This window comes from Lissotriton helveticus, chromosome 4_1 (genome assembly GCF_964261635.1).
Source record: "Lissotriton helveticus chromosome 4_1, aLisHel1.1, whole genome shotgun sequence".
Classification (NCBI taxonomy): Eukaryota; Metazoa; Chordata; class Amphibia; order Caudata; family Salamandridae; genus Lissotriton; species Lissotriton helveticus.
The window spans coordinates 21,069,603-21,094,397 of NC_136063.1; the positions used below are offsets into that span (position 1 = coordinate 21,069,603).

Genomic DNA, 24,795 nt, shown 5'->3' on the forward strand with positions numbered 1-24,795 from the left:
ACTTTACAGGATGATCATTCGTGGAAATGTGAATGTTTTCTCAAACTTAATTTAAAACAACCAGTAATGGCTTCAAATGAGAGTTCTGACAGACATTTAATTTTACTAAAGCATAGACGGTGGTAACAAAAATAGGACAAATAAAAGATACATATTAATAGATTTCCTCACCTTCCAATAAAGTTGCTTAAAGTGAGGACCTTTCAGATATGACTATTATTTATGTAGGTGAGTGTGCGTACTTCAAGGACTCAAGAGATTAGATGAAATTATAGCTAGCACAGGTAATGTGTGATAAAAACAGTACCCTTTGCAGATGTTAAATACAATGTTTTATGGAATAATCCAAAGGAATTTGGACACTAAAAATGTATAAATCAGTCCTCAAAGCAGTGCAACATTACCTCAAAGAATTGTTTATTTTTACTGACTTCTACTTTGTCTGAAATTGATTTGTTGTTACCTATTTGAGAGTCCCAGACAGATTTATAAACATAAAAAAGCCCTTAAAACATGTAAAATCATTTTAAGTTGTTGACAAACCAAGCTGAATATATTGTACTCAGTTTCTACTGTGAAACACTGTTCAATGGAGGACCCATGATCCATTGTTGGTTTGATCACTGAGGCTACAGCCTACAGCCCATGCATCGCTGGGATCCCCCACCCCATACAGGGACAACCAACACTTTAGGGGCCTTCATTTAGACACAGGTAAGTTAATATCTGTAGTCGGCAGGCCATGACTAGATATTGCGAAGCCAATAATTTTGCATAATGCCACTGTGAGGCCATGGCAGAGCAACATAATGCAGTATTTCCCCTCCCTTGTCTTGTGAATCACACTGTCACTGATATGTAGCTACACTGAAAGCCGGAGCTGTGGAAAAAGTGAGTGCAGAGGTTCTACAGCTCTGGTGTCTTCTTCCTGCATATGTTAGTGGCCCCAACTTACCTGATATGAAAGGACACTAGAACCAGACAAAGATAAAAGATAGGATACGTTGAACGGACTATTTCCAAAAACAAATCTCTGTGTTTCAGGAGCCTTGTAGGCTGCAATGAACCTTAAAGCGAGGGGCATAGCTTCAGTGGGGTGTTGATTGTGGGGTTACACCCCCCTAATAAAATTATTCTTTAGTAAATAGTTGGGTAAAGGGGCCTTCCGTTTGGTATGGTGATGCGTCTGTAGAATTTCACTTGGGATTTTTACATGCACACACAGGCCAAAAAATTGCACACACACATTCTCTCCCCTATACATTTTTCAAAATATTGTGTTTTCAGTACTCCTAACAATCCGCACTGCTCACCCTTCTCACTATTCCTAAAACTCACTCATGCCCTGCTTCTCATGTATGTATTTTGCTATTATATGCCAGAGTGATTGTTTGGAAAATCCGAATATCTCCACCCCACCAAGATTCCCGCAATCTAATTGACCAAGCTACGCCTTGTCTTAAAGCCCGCCTTGTCAGACTAGGACAGCCTTTGAAATCTTTTTAAATGCTCTTCTCTTGGGTCGCACCAAATTAACTGTGGGGGGCTTTAACAGTAATGCCTGGCTGAGGTCTTCTGCACTAACTTTTATTTGCTTTTATTTCAGTTTGTTTCTATTTATGTTTGAACATTCCTCCTCAGTAGATGCTTCTGGAGCAGTGTGAGCAGAATGAGCAGTGAGCTGTGAGGCAGAGGCACTGCGGTTGGGGAGCTGCGTCGTGCGTGCCGCAGTTCGGCAGTGGATTGGAATCCGCTGGTTTCAGTTTGGAGGCTGGAACCTGCCGCAAATACCTGCTGCAAATCCCTGCTGCGGCATCTTGACATCGGCTACGCCTCCGTGCCTTGGTGCTCGTTGGGCATCGACAAGGGAACTCGGGTCAGGGAGAGGCAGAACACTAGCCGATCCATGAGTCCAGCTCGGGCTAGAGCCTGAGCCTGTGCCGAATCGATCCCTGGTCCCTGAGGCTGAGGCTGCGACGTCTGGTGTCTGAATCACCCGAGCTAGTGGTGGACAGAGATGGTGAGACTGTGGTAAGGTTGCGAGGGGGGCAATGAGGAGTGGCCATCATAAACTTGCCTGTCCACCCTACGTCTGCCGCCTGGGGCCCCCGCAGCTTCCAGCATTCTACAGGGGCCCACTGTCATCCTACCCTGCTTGGGGGTGGGGAGTATGAGTGTGAGTGGGTAGTGTAAGAGTGAGCGTGGCACTCCACCCTCTCCCTCCCTCATCCTCATCCTCTGGCTCTTGTCCTCTTCCCTGGCTGACTGCCAGGCCCCGCACGTATTAGTGAAACTTTTGGTGGGTGCCAGACCTACCTCACCAAAATCAGAAAATCTGAACTAGGAGCTGTTGGTCATCACCCACCTGTCTATCTGCCAATCGGCCAGAGACAGTGCTTGTGAGTCGCTCAGCAGTGGCAAGAGTAGCAAAAGCTGCTGGAGTCAGGACAAACAGCATTTAAACAGCATATTAACTGTCAACTGTTGAGAAGACAATCAAAACCCAATCTTGAAGAACTAAACCTGAGCTCAATTGAATTGATGAGCTGCCCTCCCACTGGAAACCGACAGACTTGTTTCTTGAAGGGTTCCCACTCAACACAACTCAAGGGGCAAGTGTGAGAATGTACGGCAGCTTCTGAGGTCCTGGAGTATTTCCAACCATGAGGTCTGGTAGGAAAAGGGATCAGCCCGTGGTCGCCATGCGCAAAGCCACACAAAATGGAAAAACAAAACAAAGCACAATGAGTTTGATAATGCCTTTTGAGGAAGTAGAGACCCCCAGCAGCCTAATAAGTGGCCTAGCACAGCAGCGTCCTGGAAGTCACCACCCACACCCACACCAACCAAAAATCTCCTCAAAATTCCAATTCCTAAAGGACCCAGCATCGTCCATATTTTTCTCCAGTGGCATAATTCTGGGCCTTCAAGAACCATTACTCCCCTATCCCCCCTACAACCACTGACTATATCAGTTACGATACAAGCTACAGTGGGAACTCTAGTGGTCCAACCTGGGGCCCCCCTGTTAGCACCAGAAGAAATCTGTAAACACAAAACTAGCAGTTCATCTGACACTCAAGAGGGGGAGGTGGAAACGTGTGTTGAGGAGCACGCCACTTGCCGACCCAAACCTGCAACATTACAACTGACTCAATCGATCTCAATAAGTTGAAGGAAGCGCAATTCTTACAAGAGTCTATGGCAAAGAATGGTAAGGCCACAGAATTAGGTCAGGAGGGTTCAAGTGGACATAAATCAAATCCCTCTCCCAAATCCGAAAACCAGCACAAAGTCTTGTCTCAAAAAGACCTCCATAAATCCCCTCACGACCCGCCATTACATCGAGAGGCCATCAAGTCGGCCCAACTGTCTTTAGAAGGAGAAACAGGGCAGCAACAAAAATCTCAAAGAGACCTCATTGTATTCCCCAGTTTCCAGGGGTCTCTGGCAGGATACCCTCTCCTCCCTGGGGATCACAGGAGTGGGTGGACCTAAAAGCATCCTCCGCATCGGATACTCCTGAAAAACAGCTTCTGCTTACAGTTAGAATTCGCATAAATCAAGGTGCTAAACAAGGAAAACAATCAAGAAGCAGCGATTAACAACTCAATCCCACGTCAAAGCCCTCAAATTTCTACTTTGACCTCAGGATCACAATTAAAACTGGGAAACAGGCATCAAACAAACTGTTGATGTGCTACACTACCAGTCAGACAAAATGGACCTGCAGTTGACCTTATTAGATACTCTGGCCCTCTTTGTGGTGGATAGATGAGAAACTGGGTCAACCAAACCTTCTAATCAGCAGAGCCCAGCAGGAAGCAAAATTAAACTGCACCTGTGGTCCTATTATTGACAAATTATCGTCACTTTAATCAACTGTATCTCTTTTTATAAGAGGCCTGCCAAAGGGCCCAAACAAAGAGAAATCAAGGGCAAATCTAAACAAAGCAGTGCCCAATGAGTCACGAAATAGGGATCTTGTTGTCCAAAACATTGCTGGCAATAACCTCCCCACTGGTCATGTGACAGCCCTTGCAATGGCACCCCTTTATTATCTAAGGAGTAAACATTGATTCAGAACACAAAGCGACGCTGTCAACTTAGGAGAAAAGGTTGTAGTAAAATATCATCTCAGAGCCTCATAAAACGTTATCCTCTATTTACAACAAAAACATCACAGCAGCATACGCAAGTACAAAGAACTACAGCACATGTCCCCGAAGTTGAAGGAAGGTCTAATCAGCCAAAGGAAACCCATTCTATGGAAAACATTGATGCGATACAAGTGGTAACACCATCTTTGGGGGCAGTCCGGCCATCACTCAGTGGTCAAACCGACACACAAAGTAGTAGAAAAACTTAAGCCAGACTGAAACAGGATGATAGCACAAATAGCCAATCATCACAAACAATTGAGGAAAGGGAGTCCTCTCAAATCCACGGTCTACACCAGGAGCTGGCCTTAACCTCAATATTACTTTTGCCACTTCCACTGGGCACCAATACCAAAACATCAACCTTGCAAATCGAGCCGCCTGCACACAAGAATACTGGGGACTCAACCAAAGCATCAAGGGAAGTAAATCAAATCAACCATAACACAAGTAGAGCCTATAATGAAGTGCAGGGTGCCCTTAATGAGCCATGGAACACTACAATCAGGCATTTGGGCCTCTCTGGAGCACAACACTTAAATTCGGATTGTGGCTTAGAAGTACCCACAGGCCCTAGGTACCAAGACCCCCTAATTGCTGATATCTCCATTAGACCGATTCAGCAATCCACTAACCTTACCAGAGAAAATCATTTGGGGTCAAACATTGCAACAACTCCTCTAGCTAACCAAACTAGGAACTCTGCCATTTCTATCTTCACCCCGGAATACAAATCGAAAGGACCGTTCGACATCTTGAACAGAGGGAATATTCTCCAACTCCTAGGTACAATACCAACATTAAAAGGTAAACGTTCAACTGACCTTCTCTCAATAGACTTAATAAAGTTGGATAAAGCACAAGGAATGGACTCCACTAAAGCCACCTGGAGGAGTATTCAAATCGCAAATAAAGTCTTGGAAGAACAGGAAACCTTAAAAGCTTGGGGGATACAATCCACTGTTCTATAATACAGGACACCTACTCCCTCAGCTTGTTAGAGCAAGAGAAGGAACAACCCGCAAAAGCAATAAAACATTGTCTGTACTTAGGCGAGCCCGAGGATGGTCACCACAAAAAGAACATGTGCTGAATACAGAAATAAGCACACTAGTTACCAACTCAGCTTCCCCTGATCATCTTCGGAAAACGAGAACCATTAACACATCCAGTCACAAACAATGACAGAGAAAATCAATGAGGCATTGTGGACATTCCAATAAACTATCTCTGAGGATATGTTCTTGGAATATTAAGAGGCAAAACAACAAGGCTGCAGACGCTGAATTTCTTGATTATTTAAAATCTTTTGACATCATTTTATTGCAGGAAACATGGCAAGAGGAGCCTTTGCAAGTAGAGAGATATACGTGTTTCCACACTCCCTCCATAAGGAAAAGTAATTATTACCATCTATCAGGCGGCCTGGCTACTTATATCAAAATAACAAAAATCAACAGTGCGCAGGAATAACCTTCTCTACTCCCAGCTGTAAACACCATAAAGGCTCAACTAAATCTTAATGGTAAAAAGGAGGAGGTGTTGCTGTTAAATATATACCTAAATCCGAAACAGAAAAAACAGGATTAAAATTTTTTAATTGAACACCTGTATCAACTGATGAGCACGCACACTACTCTGAACTTCATTTTGTCAGGTGACTTTAATTATCGTATTGTAGGTACCACCCTAAACGAAGACATTCAGGCCCAGTCCTTTCATTGGAACATTCCAACTCAATCTCATAGCGCCCACAGAAGAACATCTAACGGTGGCTCAGGGCTGCTAGAAGACCTGGAGCACATTGGCCTATGGGTGTTAAATGGAAGATTTGTTGATGACTCCTCACCGGCCCCCTCATTTCACCCGGGTCATGTGACCTCCACAATTGACTATACTCTACTGTCTCTCTCACTTTTCTCACTTTTCCAACACATAATAGGCTATTGCCTAGGAGACAAAGGGGATAGCGATCATCGGCCTCAGGAAGTCTCAATTTACGCTCTACCAGACAAATCAATTCTGTAGCAAATTCTAGGAAGGTGCTCTTGGCAGTAAAACAACAACTAAATGAGCTCAACCACCCCAAGGGACATCTCACATATATATTGGAAACCTTCACGGCATTGTTCTCAAACTCTTACTCATCTGTAGTTCAACACTTTCTAGCCAATGACGTAACAGCTGCAGGGAAGGACATAAGTGCACAGAGGTCTACCTTTAAATGCATTAAATTACTAAGTTCAATAAGAATATTCCCAGGGGGCAAGGAACTATACCAACAGCTCCGCAAGAGTGAGGCCGAACTTAGGAAAACTAAGTGGGACATTAAAAGATCCAATGAAAACTAATTTTTGGCCAAACTCCATCATAATTCAAAAGGAAGTAATAGTGCCCGATTTTGGGCAATGATAAATACATTCTTACAATGGGCACAGGGAGGTTTAATATCACATAAACATAAAACACTTGGACATCATTTTAAGAACTTCATTTCAACAACAGGTAACTGGATTAAATACTCCCAAGGATGACCAGCCTGCACCTCCATCTCAAATTGTGATGACTGATGAGGTTGAAGCATTTTAAATCGATGCTGTCATGATCAGGGAACAAATCTCCAAAAAGGAAGGAAAGAAGGAGCACCAAGGCCAAATGGGATTCCACCCGCTCCTTTTACACAAGATCCAGAATACTGGTCAGAAAATCTAGCTCCTCTATTCAGCTCTGTTAGACAGACTGGGTGTTTGCCCGCATCATGGAAGGGCTCCATTATCTCACCAATTTACAAAGCGGGGGACAAAACCCTACCCAAAAACTACAGTTTGATCACATTGCTGGACGTAGAGGCAAAATACTTTGCAGGGAATTTATTGCCTGAGCTGCATGAATGGCAACAGAGCAAAATATGATTTGCCCTAGCCAAACAGGATTCTTTAGAGAGACTAACAACAACCAACCTTTTAGCAATGTCATTACTCATCAAAAAAGGAAAACTAACCAAACAAAATCTCAATTTTTGCTTCAGGTATTTTAAGGCGGCATTCAACAATATCAACCGAGCTAAACCCTGGAGAAAATTGGCTCTCTGGGGGTTCCTGCATCTCTTTTGACTCTCCAACACGTGGATACAGGTTAAGCTTGGTAAAGGCTCCCACTTTTGAGGCGCATACTAACAACTAGAGTTGGTGCGTGCTAGCACCAACTCTTTTTTACCTTTACAGAGCAGACTTGACATAAGCCCTCACTACTTGCATTGCGCTTGCCCCTAGAATAGGAGGAAAAACCATTTCCAGCATGTATAATGTGGACAATGTTGTTTTACCTAGCCACCCCCAAGTAGGTCTACAACAGCTACTCAACACCCTGAATGGGTATGCAGCCGAGAACTATCTGGAAGTTAACATTGACAAAACTAAAACTCTGACAATAATGGGAAAAATTGTCTCATTTTTGGTCTCTTGGAATAACTGCAATTGCAAACTGCTCTGAGTGTAAATACCTAGTTGTCATGATTGATAAGGGTGGGCAATTCTCGAACCAGCTTAAGGCCCTCAAGAGGAAAGGGATGGTGACTGCAACAACGCTAAGCCAACTTAAAACAAAAGTGGCTGGAACAACATTTTCACTATTGCACTATTGCTCCATGTTGCGCAAGCAAAAATTCCATCGTTAATTACTTATGGCAGCCAATTACTGAGAGGCAGGGACGCTACACTGCTGGATACCACCTTGGCAAAATCATACAGGGTGATGCTAAACCTCAAGCCATGCACCTTGCCTGCACAGATTTGGCTTTAGTTTGGACTAACGAAGCAACTCCTCGCAAGGCGAAGCTCGTACATCAAGTGCTGGCACAAAATCAAGAATTCGGCCAGGAATACACTGAATCACTAGCTCTGGCAGGAACTGTGCAGCACATTTACCTCACCGGTTAAAGCAAACCTGGAGGAATCACTGGCCATCACCGGAGTAGCTGAGCTATGGGAAATACCAACTATGCACTTTTAAGCACATCGTAAATAAGGTTATTAAGAAACTTTCTCTCACAGAAGATAAAGCCGCCTTTGCACACAGGAGCCACGTATGGATGACCCTATGCAGCTATAAATAATTTGGGTCACAGGCATTCTATGAACTGGGGTACTCCAGGAATTCAAAAGAAGACTTTCTAAAATACAGGTTAGGAATCCTGCCAGCCATACGACATCTATCACCAAGGCTGAGAAAGAATTGCGGGAATTTATGCAGGCTACGCGGAGTCGGAAATGAGGACATTGAACACATAATAGGCTCCTGCATTAAGCTAAAAGAGGAAAGGGTAGGCCTCCTAAAAACTCATTTTAATGAACGAGGCATACGTAACCGGAGACAAGAAGTATTTGCATGCTTTAACCTAAGGGACCCACAAATAAATGGGAAGCTTGCTAAGTTCCTGCTTCGAGTAGCATCTAACCATTATAATAATGAGGTAACCCAAATGGCCTTGGACCTGGGCGTAATTCGATATGAAAAAACAATGGCCCTAGACCTTAAATAGAACACAGAACAAATCAGTACATAGTCATTGATTCAACGAGATTGGAGCAGTATTCAATACTCACTAGAGAAATCAGAAAAACGCAACAGACAAAAGACTAGAAAGCAATTTTAATTCATTGCATTGTCAATTGATTGCTCATAATTTACAAATAGAAAAATTATTAAAAATTCTAAGCAGTAAGCAAAATTGCCCCCAAGAAGGGAACGTGCAGAAAGGAGTAGTAGTGTTGAAGAGTGTTAAGGTGTGATAAGGAAATAAAGAAAAAGTTTAGAATAGTGACATCAATAATATTTCACAATATTATACACAAGAAGGACAGGTTCAAACCAAGTTACCGTCCTCCCTGACCTGGCCACATTAATAATTTTCAACACTTAAGTGTAATTTGTTTTGACAATCTGGATATATATTCCAATTTCTAAGCACGCTTGGTATCAGAAGTGGGTCCAGGTGCTATCAAGGGGAATGCGTTGACGTTTCGACTCGTCTTGTGGCCTAATAGGTAATTTGAACCTTGGTCGTGCGAGTCTTCATCAGGACTTCAGGGGCAATGTCACAGGGAATTATGAGGAGACGAAGATCCCTAATGGATAAATAAGGGAAGGAGTGAGGCTGTTGCAAAAGAATGTGTTTTCTTTAAAAAAAGGAACAAACATCCATTGGTTAAGATGCTTACCAACAATTCAATTCAGATATCCATCAAAGTAGATGTTAGGATTAGGAAAAACTCAACCCGATAAGAAGGTGCAATTTGACACCTACAAAAACAATAAACTATTATTAGAATAGTGATGTTCCACCAAAATGATAAATGGCGGTATGTAAAGAATGTATCTATTAGTTACCTCCCACACACAGGCAGAAGCACGGTCCATAAATTAATTAGGGGCTCGTCGGACTAAGCAGGTCCTCTCGGCTTCGAAAGAGGGTGGGAAGGTGGAGAAGGCTTGATAAAAGCAGACCATCAGCAAATATGGCTACCAGCGACCATCAAAGTTACAGGGCTACAAAAAATAATAAATGGGGAAAAAGACCACAGTTAAATAGCCAGATAATAATTACAAAACCCATTCCTAGAGGTATCGTTGTCAAGTATGACAATTACCTGTTAATCAGCGCAACCAGAGTCTCGCATTGAAGATACGTCCCCTCAATGATCGCGGGGTAGATTACACGTACAAAAGCCTTCCATTCATTTAACTTCATGGGAGAGAGAGTGGGAAGGAATCAATAACCCACTACCTCAAAATATGTAAGTCAACCATTAAAATGGAAGCCGAAAGAGATAGGGCACTCGAAAAAAGCTTACCGAAGGCTGTATCGGTTCTCAGTGAGTTATTTAAACAGCCAGTCGACCGTTACTGTTTACGGTTGTAAACGAAAAACGGGGGGAGGGGGACAAGGGATGCGGTCAGTCAAGTCCACACACACGATGTCGACTGCAAAGGAACGACTTAAAAACAACGCTTACCGCTATCTGCACTGTAAGCTAGCTATCCACGCCAGCTCTCAGCGTGATAGAAGGACACGCGGAAGTCCTCGCGTTTGAAGCTTAACTACGTCAGACGCCAGAATGAAACTAGTAAAAAGACTAGTCGAGCAGCGAAGTCTGTGGAATTAGCCTCATCATTCAAAACAGAGGTATCATAGCTAATGTAATTCCGCGTAGCAGCATGAGTAAAAAACTGTAAATATTACCCGTAATTGATATTGGAATTCCAAGGACAGAGACAATTATAAAAACAGTAAACAAGATACAATACAAAATATTTGCTATGTAATCATAACAATCAAGCAAAACAAAAGTGCAATGAACAATTACACATTGAGAACTCCATGATACAGTCTATTAGCTCAAGAAAGAGTACAGGGCATACATTAAACGCTATTACCTGTGAATTTAACAAGTAGTTAAAAACAGTATATTCGCTCACATGGGAGCATAAGACATACATTTTCCATGCTAACATGTGAAAGAAGACCATCTAATATATGAACAATCAAGTCAATCAAGAGGGATGAATTATATAGTTGTCTACATTAAATACGTTGTAAAATATCTACAAAAGAAAAATGTATGTATTGGCATTTCTTGGATACATTTAAGTATTCAGTAATGTGTCCAACGCACCATCAGATATTCATAAGAAGGGTGAGGAGTAGCCTTATTGCCCTAGGAGAGCAACTTGTTTATTAATCTCCTCCTGTTCGTTAAGCCCTTTAGCTACTGTGTTCAAAGAGGGTATCCATCAACACTCTCTTTTATTCAAAATACTACTAAGGTCATCGCCCCTAGGATTGGGTAGCACCTTTTCGATCTCCCACCATTTCAGGCTCGTGGCATCATGCTCGAAAGTGGTAAAGTGATCCACCAGTGGTGCACCTTGCACCTTGCAGCGAATCCGACTGCAGTGCTGTAAGATACGACACTTGATCCTCTGTATGGTCTGTCCGATGTACATGAACCCACATAGACAGAGTATTGCATAGATTACACCAGATGTATTACAATTGCTGTGCTGTTTTAATGTATGCGACTGATTATTATGTGTGAAAGACGTTAGTTCCTCACTCATTGAGCATGCTTTACAAGCCCCACACTTATTATGCCCCACCACCGGTGGGAGCCCCCACAGTGTGGTCTGACTACTCACACGAGTGGTTGGTAGGAGAGATTCCACCACATGATCCCTGATGTTTTTCCCTTTACGAAAAGCATGTAAAGGAGGGGGTATATTCCCTAGTTCGTCAGTGACTAAATGCCAATGGAGATCAATCGCTTTCTTAAAGGCATTACTCCTGGTGTTAAACGTAGTAACACATACCAGTCAATCTTCATTGACTGATTTTTCTTTTAGAGTCAATAGATGTTCCCGATTATTATGCCAAGCCCGTTTTCGTGCTTTTTTGAGGAGTCTCAATGGATACCCGCGTTCACTAAGTCGGGCAGTGAGTAATGCAGATTCATTGAAGTAGTCTTTCTTCTTGGTACAGTTTCTACGCAACCTCAGGAATTGGCCAAAAGGCAAATTGTCCCTGAGGTTGCGAGGGTGATGGCTGGTGTACCGTAACAGTGTGTTCCGCTCACTACTTTTTCTGAATAGGGTCGTGTACAAAACCCCTGATTCGACCTTGATAGTAATGTCCAAGAAATTAATAGACTCCCTATCACACTCTAGGGTGAATTTTATATCTTCTGAACAGTTATTCAGCCATTCATGGAAGTATTTTAAAAGTTATTGACTCCCATCCATCGAGTAGCATCTAAGCAAGGACCAGTGGTACCCTGCGGGAGCACAAACACAACAAAAACCTTGAATCTCCACAAACTGTAACCTGTGTAAAGAATCCGGGGGCTCTTTTCAAAATGCAATCATGGACACTCTGCACTTTTGAATTATTCCTGTATGGTTTAATACATAAGAATTTTAATAGAGTACTGACCAAAACGTTTAATGAATCAAAATGTTTTATCAGAATGTTTACTTGAATTGTTCATATAGACTTATAGGCACTGTAATTAAGGAGGGAAGGAATGTATCCAATGGCATTGCCCCTAGTAACAGGTATAATATGTTCCAGGAGTGTACATTTAATATAAAGAAAAGATGTATGTTTTGCTTTTGCCCATGGCACATTAAACTTTAACCCTTAAGCGTTTTTTTTGCAATTTTAGGTAATACAAGTGAAGGCGTTATAATGAAACTGTTTTGTTTGCCTAATTCCAATTCTGCACATTTGCAAAAATCAGGTTAACAGTCCACTTTAATTTTTCATACAGCTTTGTTTTAGTCCTATAACAGTATGCAAATTGCGTTTTTCAAGCATGAGGGTGGTTTTGGCTGGTAGGAAACGTCATCGGTGTACTCTTTCATTAGTAACGGTGCAGGAAATGCCATAAAATTTTCTTGAGCTTTAACCATTTTAAATCTCATGAGCAAAGATGTGGATTAGTAACAAAAATGAATTAGTGATTCCACACTGTAGACTAACTCTGTGTGTTGTGCAAGCCCATGGTGTATTAAACTATTAGCCCTGGTACATTTAGGGGCATATTCTCAAGGAGCTATCGCCGAGTTATCAGCACTTTAGCGCAGCCAAAGTCGCGATAAATATACCGCCCCATTCACAAGCTGGTGCAAAAAGCTGATACCACCAACTTTCCACCGATAGCATCCGCAAAAAACATTGCCACGGATGACCCCGGCAACTACAACCTGCACTAGAAAAGGGAGCCCAGCCCAGAGCCACACGTGAACAACAACAGATGCAATGGAGCCAACTATCATGCATCCTGGATACCCAAGAGGGCCACAACACCTACTGCATCCCACCTCTGTAACACCCCCCACCCCACCGGGGCCCCACCCCAGTCAACCCCCACCTCCCCCGGACCAAGAGATTGCTCATCAACGTTAAGAAATCATGAACAAAATCATTTTCCTGATGCCACAGACTCACAACAACTAACAGTCATGTGAGTACAGAAAAAGCAGAATCAATCATTCAACATTGAGAGTTCAAACAAAATATCACAAAAAAATTTCTCACCAAACAACTATTTGGAAGAGTCATGGTGGGTCAACCCTGGATAATCTATAAGTGACAGCCTGTAAGACAATATCCCAGATAAGAAGGTGTGTCAGGCACTCATCAAAGGACAGAGAGAGAGAGAGATATAGAGAGTGAGAGAGACTAAACAAGGAGTTCAAGGACAATCGGGCCTTTGGCACATACATGCAAGCTATTGCGTGTGTCTCGCGATTGGTGCACTCAAAATCTAAGGCGTGGCAACAATTTCAGCGTGAAGGCCAGATCACATTTCAGAAATTCAAGCAGTAGTCAGACTAAAATTAGGCATGAAAGCTCCTTTGTCTCAATACACAAGGCAGAAAGAAATCCGAACCTCCGATCTTGGTCTCCAATGCTCCCGGCACCCCCTGAGTGGGATAACATACCAGACTCTGGCGACTCCCATACCATGAACTGTGATAATGAAAGAGCAACGTGTCCACACCCCACACACACTTGTCCCAGCTCGAGCTATACCTGCATGGAATGCCCCCAACACATTGGTAAAAAGACAACCCATATGTCCAAACGTTGAACACACATACTACTCTTTGCTCCAAGCTGTGGCATATCATCCACAGAACTGTCGCCAGTCTGAGGAGTGCCGGTGGTAGGAGACCAACAAACACATTGGCAGGCAATCCCGGGCACATGCACAACCCCAGTCACGTGGAACTGTACCATGCACAAATGTTGCATCTGTTGGAAGCTCTGCCAATTGCAGTTTTGCGAATCAGTTACCGTCTGAGTTTCCGGCTTGCGTACCTCACATGCGTCCAGCCATGGTTCCACTGATCATGCACATTTGAGTGGCCCATGGAGGTCTGTCTATCCAACACAACAGTAGCTTAACTGGATTATGACATGTGTGCGCCCCCTGTTGGCCCACGATCAGGACTGCAACAGGGATACCCGGGCATGGGAGGCCTGGATATTTGGTGTATCTGCCGGCAGCAGTGGATGGGAGAATGCACAAGTCATTGTGTGCAGTGACCACATTGAGGCACTCCCCTATTGGACTGTGTTGCAGATTGGTGAAATTGAATGGTCAGAGCACATCTGTCCAGATCAGTTAATGGATTGGCTCTGCCTCATGTTCCTTGAATTCGAGAATGACGTACTTCTGGAAGTGTTTGCCTATGAATCAGCGCTCGCATTCATGGATGAGTAACTACCTTCCTGTAGCCACAACTGATTGACACCGAGAGCAAGGTCCCAACACCATGTTAATGTTAATGTTAATGTTAATAGGTATTTGTAAGCGCTCGTACGCCCGGGGGCTTCATGGCGCTGTAGGAAGGAGCTAGCGCAGGGTCACAGGGGAGGGGGAGCAGCTCAACAGTGCGCCTGAGTGAAAAGCCAGGTTTTCAAGGAATGTCTAAAACTGAGGATGTTGTCATTCAGTTTTAGATGGAGGGGAAGGGAGTTCCAAAAACCAGCTGCAAGAAGGTCAAAGCAGCTGCCTCCAAGACGCTTCCTCTTGTAAGATGGAACAGTCAGAAGAGATTTATGAATAGAACTGAGATTGCGTGAGGGAGTATATCTCTTAAACATGTCTCTGATGAAAAGAGGGCCAGAGTCATGCAGAGATTTGAATACAATGCACCCTGTTTTAAACGCCACACGCTGCTCCACAGGCAGCCAGTGTAGCTGTTTTAGGCCGGATCTTACAGACTGCCTCTTCGAGAGGTTCAGGAGGAGTCTGGCGGCCTGATTCTGAACCAACTGAAGGCGTTTGAGCTCTCCAGCTTGAATGCCAAGGTAGAGACTGTTGGAGAAGTCAAGTCTGGACAGAACCAGGGAGATGACTATCTGAGTGAGAGCGGCCGGGGAGAAGAAGCTGGCAATTTTCTTGATTTTCTTCAGCTGGAAGAAACTAGCTGAGACAACTGCTCCGACTTGTTTTTTAAGGGAGAGGTCTTCGCTGATATGTATTCCCAGACTCTTGACCGAACATGACTTGGATGGAGGAGTACCCATACAGGAAGGCCAGAAGCTGGGGTTCCAGCTGAGGGCGCTCAGTCCCGGCAAGACCAATTCGGTCTTGCCAGGGTTAAGCTTCAGATGACTGCAGTTCATCCATTTTAAAATGTGGGACATAGTGTTTTGAAATTCAACCACAGCATCCTTGGTGTTTAGAGGGAAAATCAACTGCAGATCGTCTGCATAGTTGAATATCGTTACTTTGGCCCTCCTAAGGGAGTGCAAAAGGGGGCGTAGATATAAATTAAAAAGCAGGGGTGATAACGAAGAGCCCTGCGGGACTCCACAAGTAGAAGAAATGGTGGGGGCAGTGAAAGGTCCTAGTCTGACAGCCTGAGTGCGCCCAGTAATAAATGAGCGGATCCAGCTCAATGCCATACCCCTGAGACCTGCCTGCTCGACACGGTCGACCAAGATGTTATAGTCGACCGTGTCGAAAGCGGCTGAGAGGTCCAGCAGCACCAGAGCCTGATGTATTCCCTCATCCGCATTCCGTCTCAGAGTATTCTGCACCGAGAGGATGACCGCCTCGGTGGAATGACATGGGCGGAAACCAGCCTGATTCGGTGCAAAATACTCGGATTCTTCCAAAAACTTGGAGATGCTGTTACAGACATGAGCCTCGAAAAGTTTGGCACAGTAAGATGTCGCATCATGGAGGAATGGTCCCATAAGCCAGAACAACAGAGGACATGTCTGCAATCACTCAAACTCAGAATGCATGTGCGTGCACCTAAACATGTTCTCACATACCTGTGCAAGGTGATGCAGCCCCATTAGCGGAGATGCACAGCGTTGTCTGTCAAAGTTCCTAAATCTGACATGCTGCTGGAGGGAGACAACACACATGGCAATGTAGCACGACATGTGAGCTTGTTGGTCCCTTTCACCTGCTCACTGTCAGCAGAGCACACCGTTGGTGCAGTCCAGTGGTACAGCTCCATGCTGAATGTATGGGCTGTGAGTCGTGTCCCTTAACAGGTGGCAATGAGCAGACGCCTAACATCACATGACACGACCAGCAAGGCAAGGTGGGCTAAGATCGTTGTCAACCGTAAGGATATGTGTTCATTTTTGCCACCCCATTCCTTGCACCTCGACACGTTCCCATTCTGCCTGTATGTGTCTTAAGCATTTGTCTTCCTGTTGTGGCCTATTACTTAACTGTACTGACACGCACATGCTAATAAAGTCTATGCAACTTCACCAGTGTACAACTTTGATGAGTGTTGAGTAGTATGACAAATTGTGTGCCTCAATGAGCATTGTCCGTACACAGTGAGGGACAGACTGCCTCTGGTACATAGCTTGTGAATCCCTATTGGCAGCTCCACCTCTGTGAGCCACACATTGTGTTTGGGATAGTTGCTTGTAGACCTGTGCTCTTACGTGTCTTCAGCAAGGTGAGTATGGTGTCCAACTTTTTGCCATGTGGATCAATATGATCCAATAAAACGGGTTTTGTCCACACTGATGCGTGTGAGTACGTCATGCGAAGAGATGTTCTGTAGCCACATGTGATTGGGGACACTACTTTAGGCAGGTTACCGATTCTGACATGTACACACACAGCCCTATAGAATACATTCACGTGGGGCAACGTTGGGGGATGCAAGATTGTTATTCATGTGCAATGACCACAGCTAATTTACACCTTCAAATTCATCTAATTTGCAGTGTGGGTCAGGCTCAAACATGAGCATTGATGACATTTACCACGGTGTACCTTTTAGTGCAATCAACATCTCTACATTCATTCATACTTGTACACGTGAGTGAACATAGACATGGCAAATCTGTGTGATTTGGAATGTTTTATTCACATTGTTGGGAGTCTCGGAGCTGGAAGGGTACATGGCCAGTTCAAGCCCACATGACATGGTTGGCCAGTGGTGGGCCAACTAGAGTCCTTGGGGGAATGCAAAGTTAATCTGAAGAGGAAGAGTTCAGTCCACAGCCGGATTGCTGTGTCATTGGTACAAGAGCAGATATGGCAGTCCATGTCTGGATCCAGGTGAATGTCACAGAGTGTTCCAGGGGACAGTCGGAAGTTTGGTTCCAGGGCATGATGCATGGGGCTGACCCATGCAGGGACAGGCTATGTGGTCGGTACGGATGCTACTACCTCCTTCCTCACACAGTCATTACCTTCCATGCTTTACCCCTCTAAGACGTCTTCTGTGTCAGGTGTGTGTGGTGGTGTTATGCCAGCATCTCTGTGTGCCAATGACACATCAGGAGGAGGAGATGTGTGTGTCAGAGTTCCACCAGCAGTTATCTGGGACAGGCTTGGTGGCGGCAATGGCAAGATGAGGATCTGCAAGGCCTGGAAGATCCGAGCTACATGTCGCTGGTTTGCAGCCGTGGCAGCCCTACTTCCAGCGTGCATCCGCTCCATGGTCTCCAGTGTCCTCCGCTTCTGGGGCAACTCTGTGCTGTCATCACTGGAGCCTGTCTGACTAGACAGTTCTTGTATCTGAGTAATGGCCCCAGCGAGGTCAGCCTAGGATTGTCGGTGAGCATGGTGCCGACATGGGGTGTCCATTAGGGACTGTACGTGGTCCCTGATGGGATTCAGACACCGACATATGGCATCGAGTTTGGCAGCCGCGAGGTCTAAACCCACCCACAGCTGATCAGCCAACTCCTCCTGGCACACTAATACACGGGATTGGAAATCCATCTGTTGGTTGTGGGGGTCAACCCAAACCCTACAAGCCCTCCGCGGGGCTTGTAGGGTTTGGGTTGTGCTCTGCACTCGGTCCAGGTGCATCCATGGTGCTACGCAGTTTGATTAATTTTTTTGCTTTTATAGTGCATTTTCCCACATGACACGTGATATTTGCAGGCCTGTGGCAGATTTTTGCATCACGCTTGGCCTCATCGCAGCTTTTTTTGCGTTTGTGTTTTGCATTTTTGCAGCATCGCGTTGACTTTGTCATACATTTTTGATGCGTTATCGTGTGCCCATTGCATCGTGCCGCTGGCTTGGGAATGCCGCATTACTACAGTGTTATTTTCCCACGATAGACTGCAATGTGAAGAGTTGCATTAAGCTACTTTTACGGTAGTTATCACACGTTCTTCAGATTATTGCCCATAATGTTATAAACTCGTAAGGTTAATGGGAGAAAGTCTATATTAAGTGCTTGGTGTTTTCGGCCATACACAGATTTTCTTAAAGACTGCCGCCTTCACTGGGGAGGAGGGACAAACCATTGTTGTTGCTTTCTCCTACATAAATTATTGCCTCCTCCGGAAATGGTGCCACTTCAAACAAGTGTGTGCCACAAAATGTTGCTGCGCGTGGAACATAATGGAGATTTTGCCCAGATTGGTGGAAGCAGTGCTTAGTACTCACAATGTATTTCAGTGCCAATGCATGGTCATGAATTAAACAAAAAATCCATATTTTTCAACATAATTTCCAAAACTACATCACCAATGTGTATTCTGTTAGATCTTTCTCTGGTTATCATCATGGGATACCTTACTCTGAATGTCTTGGAATTTCATCATGAGCAGGAAGCCCCAACGGAGAGTGGCGGAAGTGGTGTCTGTTCCTGCTGTGAACAAGTTGGTCACCACACTTAGCAAGTTGAGTTCATGGAAATATGAATATTTATTCTTTACCTCCTGTGGATGAAAAGTACGACGTTCTAGTTAGCATTCACAATTAGTAATGACAATATATACACCTACGTCTGATAACCCAAGAATACTTTTGAAGCAGTCTGTGACCATGTCTATATATCACGGAGTAATAAGTTGTTGAGATATCTTACCACATGTCTGATAACCCTGGTCACTCAAACTTTAGTTGGCATTTTGAATAACATGCATTTTAATTGCATATAATTTGTGAACGATATAAATGAGGATTTCATCTGCATATTGAAATATCAAATAAAAGTATCCTTAGAAATGTGTATAAAAGTATTGGATATAGAAGGAGAAGGAAATATTAGTGAAACTATTCACATGTGTCCCAAAATATTGACAATAATATAAAATACAGCTCAGTATTGGGGATGAATAGGAGCCTGTCTGAACCACAACTTTACCAAACGTGACTCTTGCTGGATGAGTTTCCACATTTAGTAGACATAGGTTGACAAGTGTTAGCTTTATCGCTTGGGAACTCAGTGAATGAAGTCATCAGAAAGGGATCTAATCAATTTCATGAAAATAATTTGGATCCCATTGCTTCTGCTAATTACTGTTTTTCACTTTCTCGTTCGCTCACTCACTCAGTCACTCACTCAGTCACTGACTCACTACTTGACCATCACTTAACTTCTAGTCACTTGTAATCATGGTACTCACCCTTGACACTTCACTCAAAGGCCTAGGTATTGGCAACAGTTATTTAGCTTTGTGATGCAATATCTTCACCTGGGGATGATGCCTACCTGCCCTGTATGTTTACGTTAATAACAGGGATCCCATTTTGTGCATTATGTTTTAACAAACAACACTTTGCTTGATAGTTGCAGGCATGCAATTACCCAGCTAATTCCAGAACACATACAACATAGAAAGTTGGTCACAAGGTTGTATGACCAAGACTGCTATCAGAAATAGTTACAGCTGGAATTTCTGCGCAAATTAAGTGTGATAGATGAAGGATAGCTTTCCACAGAAATCACAAGAATTGATCATATCCCATTTCTTACGGTAGGCATGCTTGTCCAGGATACACTCTAGATACGCACTCTTTGTGTGATGAGACTTGGGCACTATGTAATACAATGCATTCTACAAAAAACAAAGACATAAGCACAGCCAAGGATCCTTTCTGAGGAGGAACTGCCTGAGTGGCTGCTGCTCAATGCCCAGGAGCTGTGGATATAAATTGGGTCCCTACTTAAAAACCTTAAAGAGCTTCATTGGCAACGGCCTGCATGGACCTTGCTTCTGCACCTCAATAATGCCCTGTTGAAGATTCACTAGCCTCCCCAGCTGAGGAACTTGCTCTTGGTGAAGCTTCCTCCTGACCAGTGTCTGAAGAAAGCTTTCCCCAGCTTGATCTACAAGTGCAGGTGAACTGACTGGGGCATATCTGCCTGTCGAACACACTTCTATGTGTCCACTTGTTTACTTTACCTTTATGAGATTACTTTTGAACCCTCATGTTCAACTTAGCCTATGTCCGTCCCTGTGGAGCTATTTGTTGTTTTCTTTTTTGTTTTGTTAACACATTTTACAAAAATCAAAGCTTCACAATGCTAATAAATTGTAACAATATAATGGGTTTGCATAGTGATTCTTGCTCTTAAAAGCATGTGAGTTGCAAAATAACTGCCAGAGGTTAGACTTGATGCAATAATTCCTCCCATTACTTGTTAAGAATCTCTTTGACTTTTGGTGGTTGGGGAGTAAATGTTAGTTTGTTTCCTTCCAAAACGCCACACCATTTTTTTAATTGCCATTCATTTGGAAGGAAATGTGATGAACTCTATTTAGTCCTCTCATCCGCCAGCTTCACCTCCCTACAGAAGAGCACTGGGGGCAACCTGGAGGAGCAGCCCAGAAAAACATGGGGGCATATTATCAAGGGGGTTTATCTCCGCTTTTTTGGCTTTAAAAGCCAAGAAAGCGGAGATAAAATTATCTCCCTATTACCAAGCTGTCGCTAACACCAGTTAGTGACAGCTAATAGGAGATAGCGACCATCTTGGGCCCCGCTTTGCATGTCAGTGATATTTATCACTAATGACATGCAAAGTGGGCGTGCCAAGATGTTAGTGACTGGAAACAGTCGCTAACATCGCTATCTCCTATTACCAACTTTTGGAGATATTCGCGCTAAGCGCGAATATCTCCAAAAGCTAACACCTGCCCTGAGCAGTTCTTAGCCATGTTATCCAATGGGAGGTGGATAACATGGCTAAGAGCATTTGCTCGATAATGCATGAATATCGCTGACTTTTCAGCGATATTCATGCATTGCGGCCGTTTTTTATCGCATTTGCGATAAACCTTGCTAATAGCAAGGTTTATCTGCGATAAAAATCGCCGTTGTGCGGCGATAATTTTTGTCTCTAAACAAGTTAGAGACAAAAATTAACGCTAGTTGTTGGTAATATGCCCCATGATTCCTTCTCAAGTGAACATCAGTTATAGAGATGTCTTCAAATGCCCAACTGAGGTAATAATAGCTAGTTATAGCCTATCCCTTACTATGAATGGCCCCACAGTGTGGCCAAGTGTTTGAACTTTCAGTTCTATGATCACAATTCAAAAGCTGTCAATTAGTACAGTTAGTACAGCTGTTCTCATTGCAAATTAAGAAGATAGTAACCATGAAGATAGCATATGTAGAGGTTAGTTGTCTCCACACTTCACAAATCTAATGACAAATCAGGCCCACCTTCGTGCCCTCAGCACTATAGATGTGCTTCTGCCATCATGGATCAGGTTTTGCCTTGACAAAGTAGGTAAATGGTTGTCAGTATACAAAGAAATTAGAGCAGGTCTGTACCCATGATATCCCTCAGGTATTTGTTTTTGCTTTTGGACTTCTGTTTTTTGGGGCTCAGCTGTAGTGTGGACCTTCAAAGGAGTCTGGCTGTAATGCTCAGGTAAAATGAATATGAGCTGCAGCTTTCCATGCCCACCCTTTAGAATAAGGCTGTTGTGGAAAAGTAAATTTTGTCATGTTCTGTGTCCCTACGTGTCATCCATCATATGTTATGTGTGCATGATAAATATGCATATGTTATTCCCCATGTCCGATTCAAGACGCAATTATAGTTGTGTCCACCTCTAGTATGCCAGTTTCCAGTCCTCGTGAATACTACGAATATCAGGCTTATGTAAAGTAATGTTGCCACGCTTCTCAGTGTGCACGTTATTTCATTATAAAGTCCCCGTTTCTAGGCCTCAACAGGGCCCGGACATCAGATTCAGCTCCTGTCTCCTGAGCCTCGCTGAGGAGCGATACAGCCCCCACCTGTATCCTCGACCTTTCACTTACTTCCTGCCTCGCAGTGCCCGGTGCAGCTTGGCTCTGCCTCTGAGTCTGCCAAGACTATGTTATGATTCCAGCTATCAGTTTAGTCCTCCTTCTCTGCATTCCTAAGCTACTGAACTACATCAATAGTTTCCGTCATTGTCTAGCCTATGCGGCTCCATGTTAAGAGAAATACTGTATTTAATGGTCATTTAATATTCTTCATCACGCACTACATGTAGAATAAATGCATGCTCTAGTCTTAGAGTCAATTAGCTTTTCCCCTCATGACTTCTAGTTTATATCAACATGTTCCCTAAACATCAGATACTAGATAGGGTTTAGGTACATGTCGCTCCGACCCTCCAGACTTTAGTCTCTGCTCCTAGCACAGAGTTCATAGCCCCCAGCTTCTCCTAGTAACACGTCATTGCCAGTTTGCGCGCACCACCAGGTTAGAGGTCCCGGCTCCTTAGGTAGCCCCCTCCTATGTTTCCGCCCATTCATGACATATTCTGTTACGTTCGCATCACATGTCTGAGTTACACCTTCTTTTTACTCTTATCTTTCGCGACTGCTACGCGTCACGCCTTCTGCTCCACCCACTGCTACGCCTACTGCAATGTAATGCTATGTGTTTGCGCTATGTATATATGCTCATGATTTGTTATTAAAAGCTAGCGCGCTCATTCCAGACCCAGCCCCAGCAGCTGCTGGGCCCTGTCATCCTATTCCTATGCAGGTTGTCCTGATCCTGTCCTTATGCTGTATTAAACCTGCAAAACTCCTACTACCTCGAATCTTGACTCTTATTTATTGAGCTATCTGTTATGATATATGTCTAGTCAAAAATAGGGTATTATTTATTTATTTACCACATAATGGCGCCCGAATAGGGACTTGCCCTTTCCCCACGCGTCGGTGAAGCCACGCCGACCCCCTGACCCTCTGCAGTCGTGACGGAACTCTTCTGCGCAGTGGCAGATATTTCTGCTCAAGTATCCCTCAGGCCCACGGAGGAGACGGAGGAGGCGGTCCAGCATCCAGACGAGACGGTGGAGGAACGCGGCGAGTCCCGACCAGAGCCCAAGCCAAGAGTCCAAGGTCCGAGGTATCCGGAGGTCCACCCGTAACTGAAGTCCGAAGTTCGTCGTCGTAGCAGTCCAGTCCAGTCCGAGGCTTTCCGTTCTTGCTGCCCGGTGAGTACCGTTACTGGGGTGGTATCTAGACAGGGTCAATTTAATTGACTCTGGTCTGTGGGTTGGTGGTACACAGTCCCACAAACGAAGTGTTCACTTCGGTGGATACGGGTCCTGACGTGTCTCTTTAAGAGACCGGTAAGTTTCGTACTGTTTCAGCAGTGCATCTAGTTTCTGTTCTAGTCAGTTTCTGTTCTCGAGAAAATTCATGTGTTCTGTTCTCAGTATTTCCAGGTAGTATTCTGTCCGAACTGTTATTTTAAATGTTTTTTCATGTATTCTAATGTCGTGGTATGAATGGGAAATAAGTATCGTGTTTATTGTGTATTGTATTATGTCCAGATTATAGTCCAGTCATGCCGCTCTTCTCAAAATTACGTCAGTTAAAAACTAGAAAGGGTCTGCTGGAAGCAGCAGTTCCCGTCCCGCCCAGGGACAGTCCAGGTCATTTTATGTATCAGAAACATGGCATAAGTGCCATATTGTATCTAGATTTATGGGTAGAGTATACCAAACAGTTAGAAGAAAAGTATAGATGGCCCGTATCGGGTACATGGGATGCCGAATGCATCATGCGAGTAGAGGAGGCATTATGGAAAAAGAAAGCCAGACAATCACAGAAAGATGCCATCGAGTTATGGCGCAAAGAAGCTCATAAAAGAACCGAAAGAGAAATCAGAAAGTCAGAACTAAGTAGAGAATCCCAAGAACGAGCCCAAGAAAGAGAATTAATCGAGATAGGTGAACGAGTTAGAACTGAGCAATCAGACAGACAGAGGAATGCCCTCATTAAGGGTATGTATCCTCTTCTTGCTGAGGGCTTGCCAAAAGCGACCCCAGAGGCATCCAGTAATTTCCCGCCACCATTAGTTCCGACCAAGCTACGTCACAAACCGACCGCAGCTGATATTTTCATCTCGTCCTATTTGGACGACACAGTCCCCGAATATGCAAATCCTGTTCGCACTCCGCCAGTCCCTGTAAACCAGGTAATTCCTGCTCCTCCAGACACCGGGGTGCCCTTAACAGCCCCCCCGGGTCAGCCCGCCATACAAGTCCAGCCCACGTTACAATTACCCACCCTGCCAGGACGAAAAGCATCAGTTGATGATTCTAGTCTAGGGGCCGCAGGAGGAGGTCCTCCTCAAACCCCGCCGCCCTACAAGCGTTTATCAGCACTCGAATTACATGCTCAAGCATCACAGCGTACTCCTAAAAGTAATAAGTCTGTTGCAGAGATCAGGCAAACCCTTGGCGAATGTGCCTATGACCCAGTTCCAGGCGAGTTTAATATGGTTTTATATTCCGTACGCGTAAGGAGAGTGACCGAGTATCTAGTCACCCTGCCGAATATGAAAGAAGATCTAGACAGGATATATCGTT

The 24,795-nt window shown here is 44.1% G+C and overlaps 1 protein-coding gene across 1 annotated transcript in view; it reads right to left on the bottom strand.

The window, feature by feature from the left end:
- The window catches only part of LOC144826913 (cytochrome P450 2K1-like), a 190,296-nt gene that overhangs the window by 69,518 nt on the left and 95,983 nt on the right, over positions 1-24,795 (bottom strand). Inside the window, exon 6 of the mRNA XM_078685371.1 lies at positions 18,753-18,894. Within this exon, the coding sequence (XP_078541497.1) occupies positions 18,753-18,894 (142 nt within the window). The remainder of the gene's footprint in view (positions 1-18,752; positions 18,895-24,795) is intronic.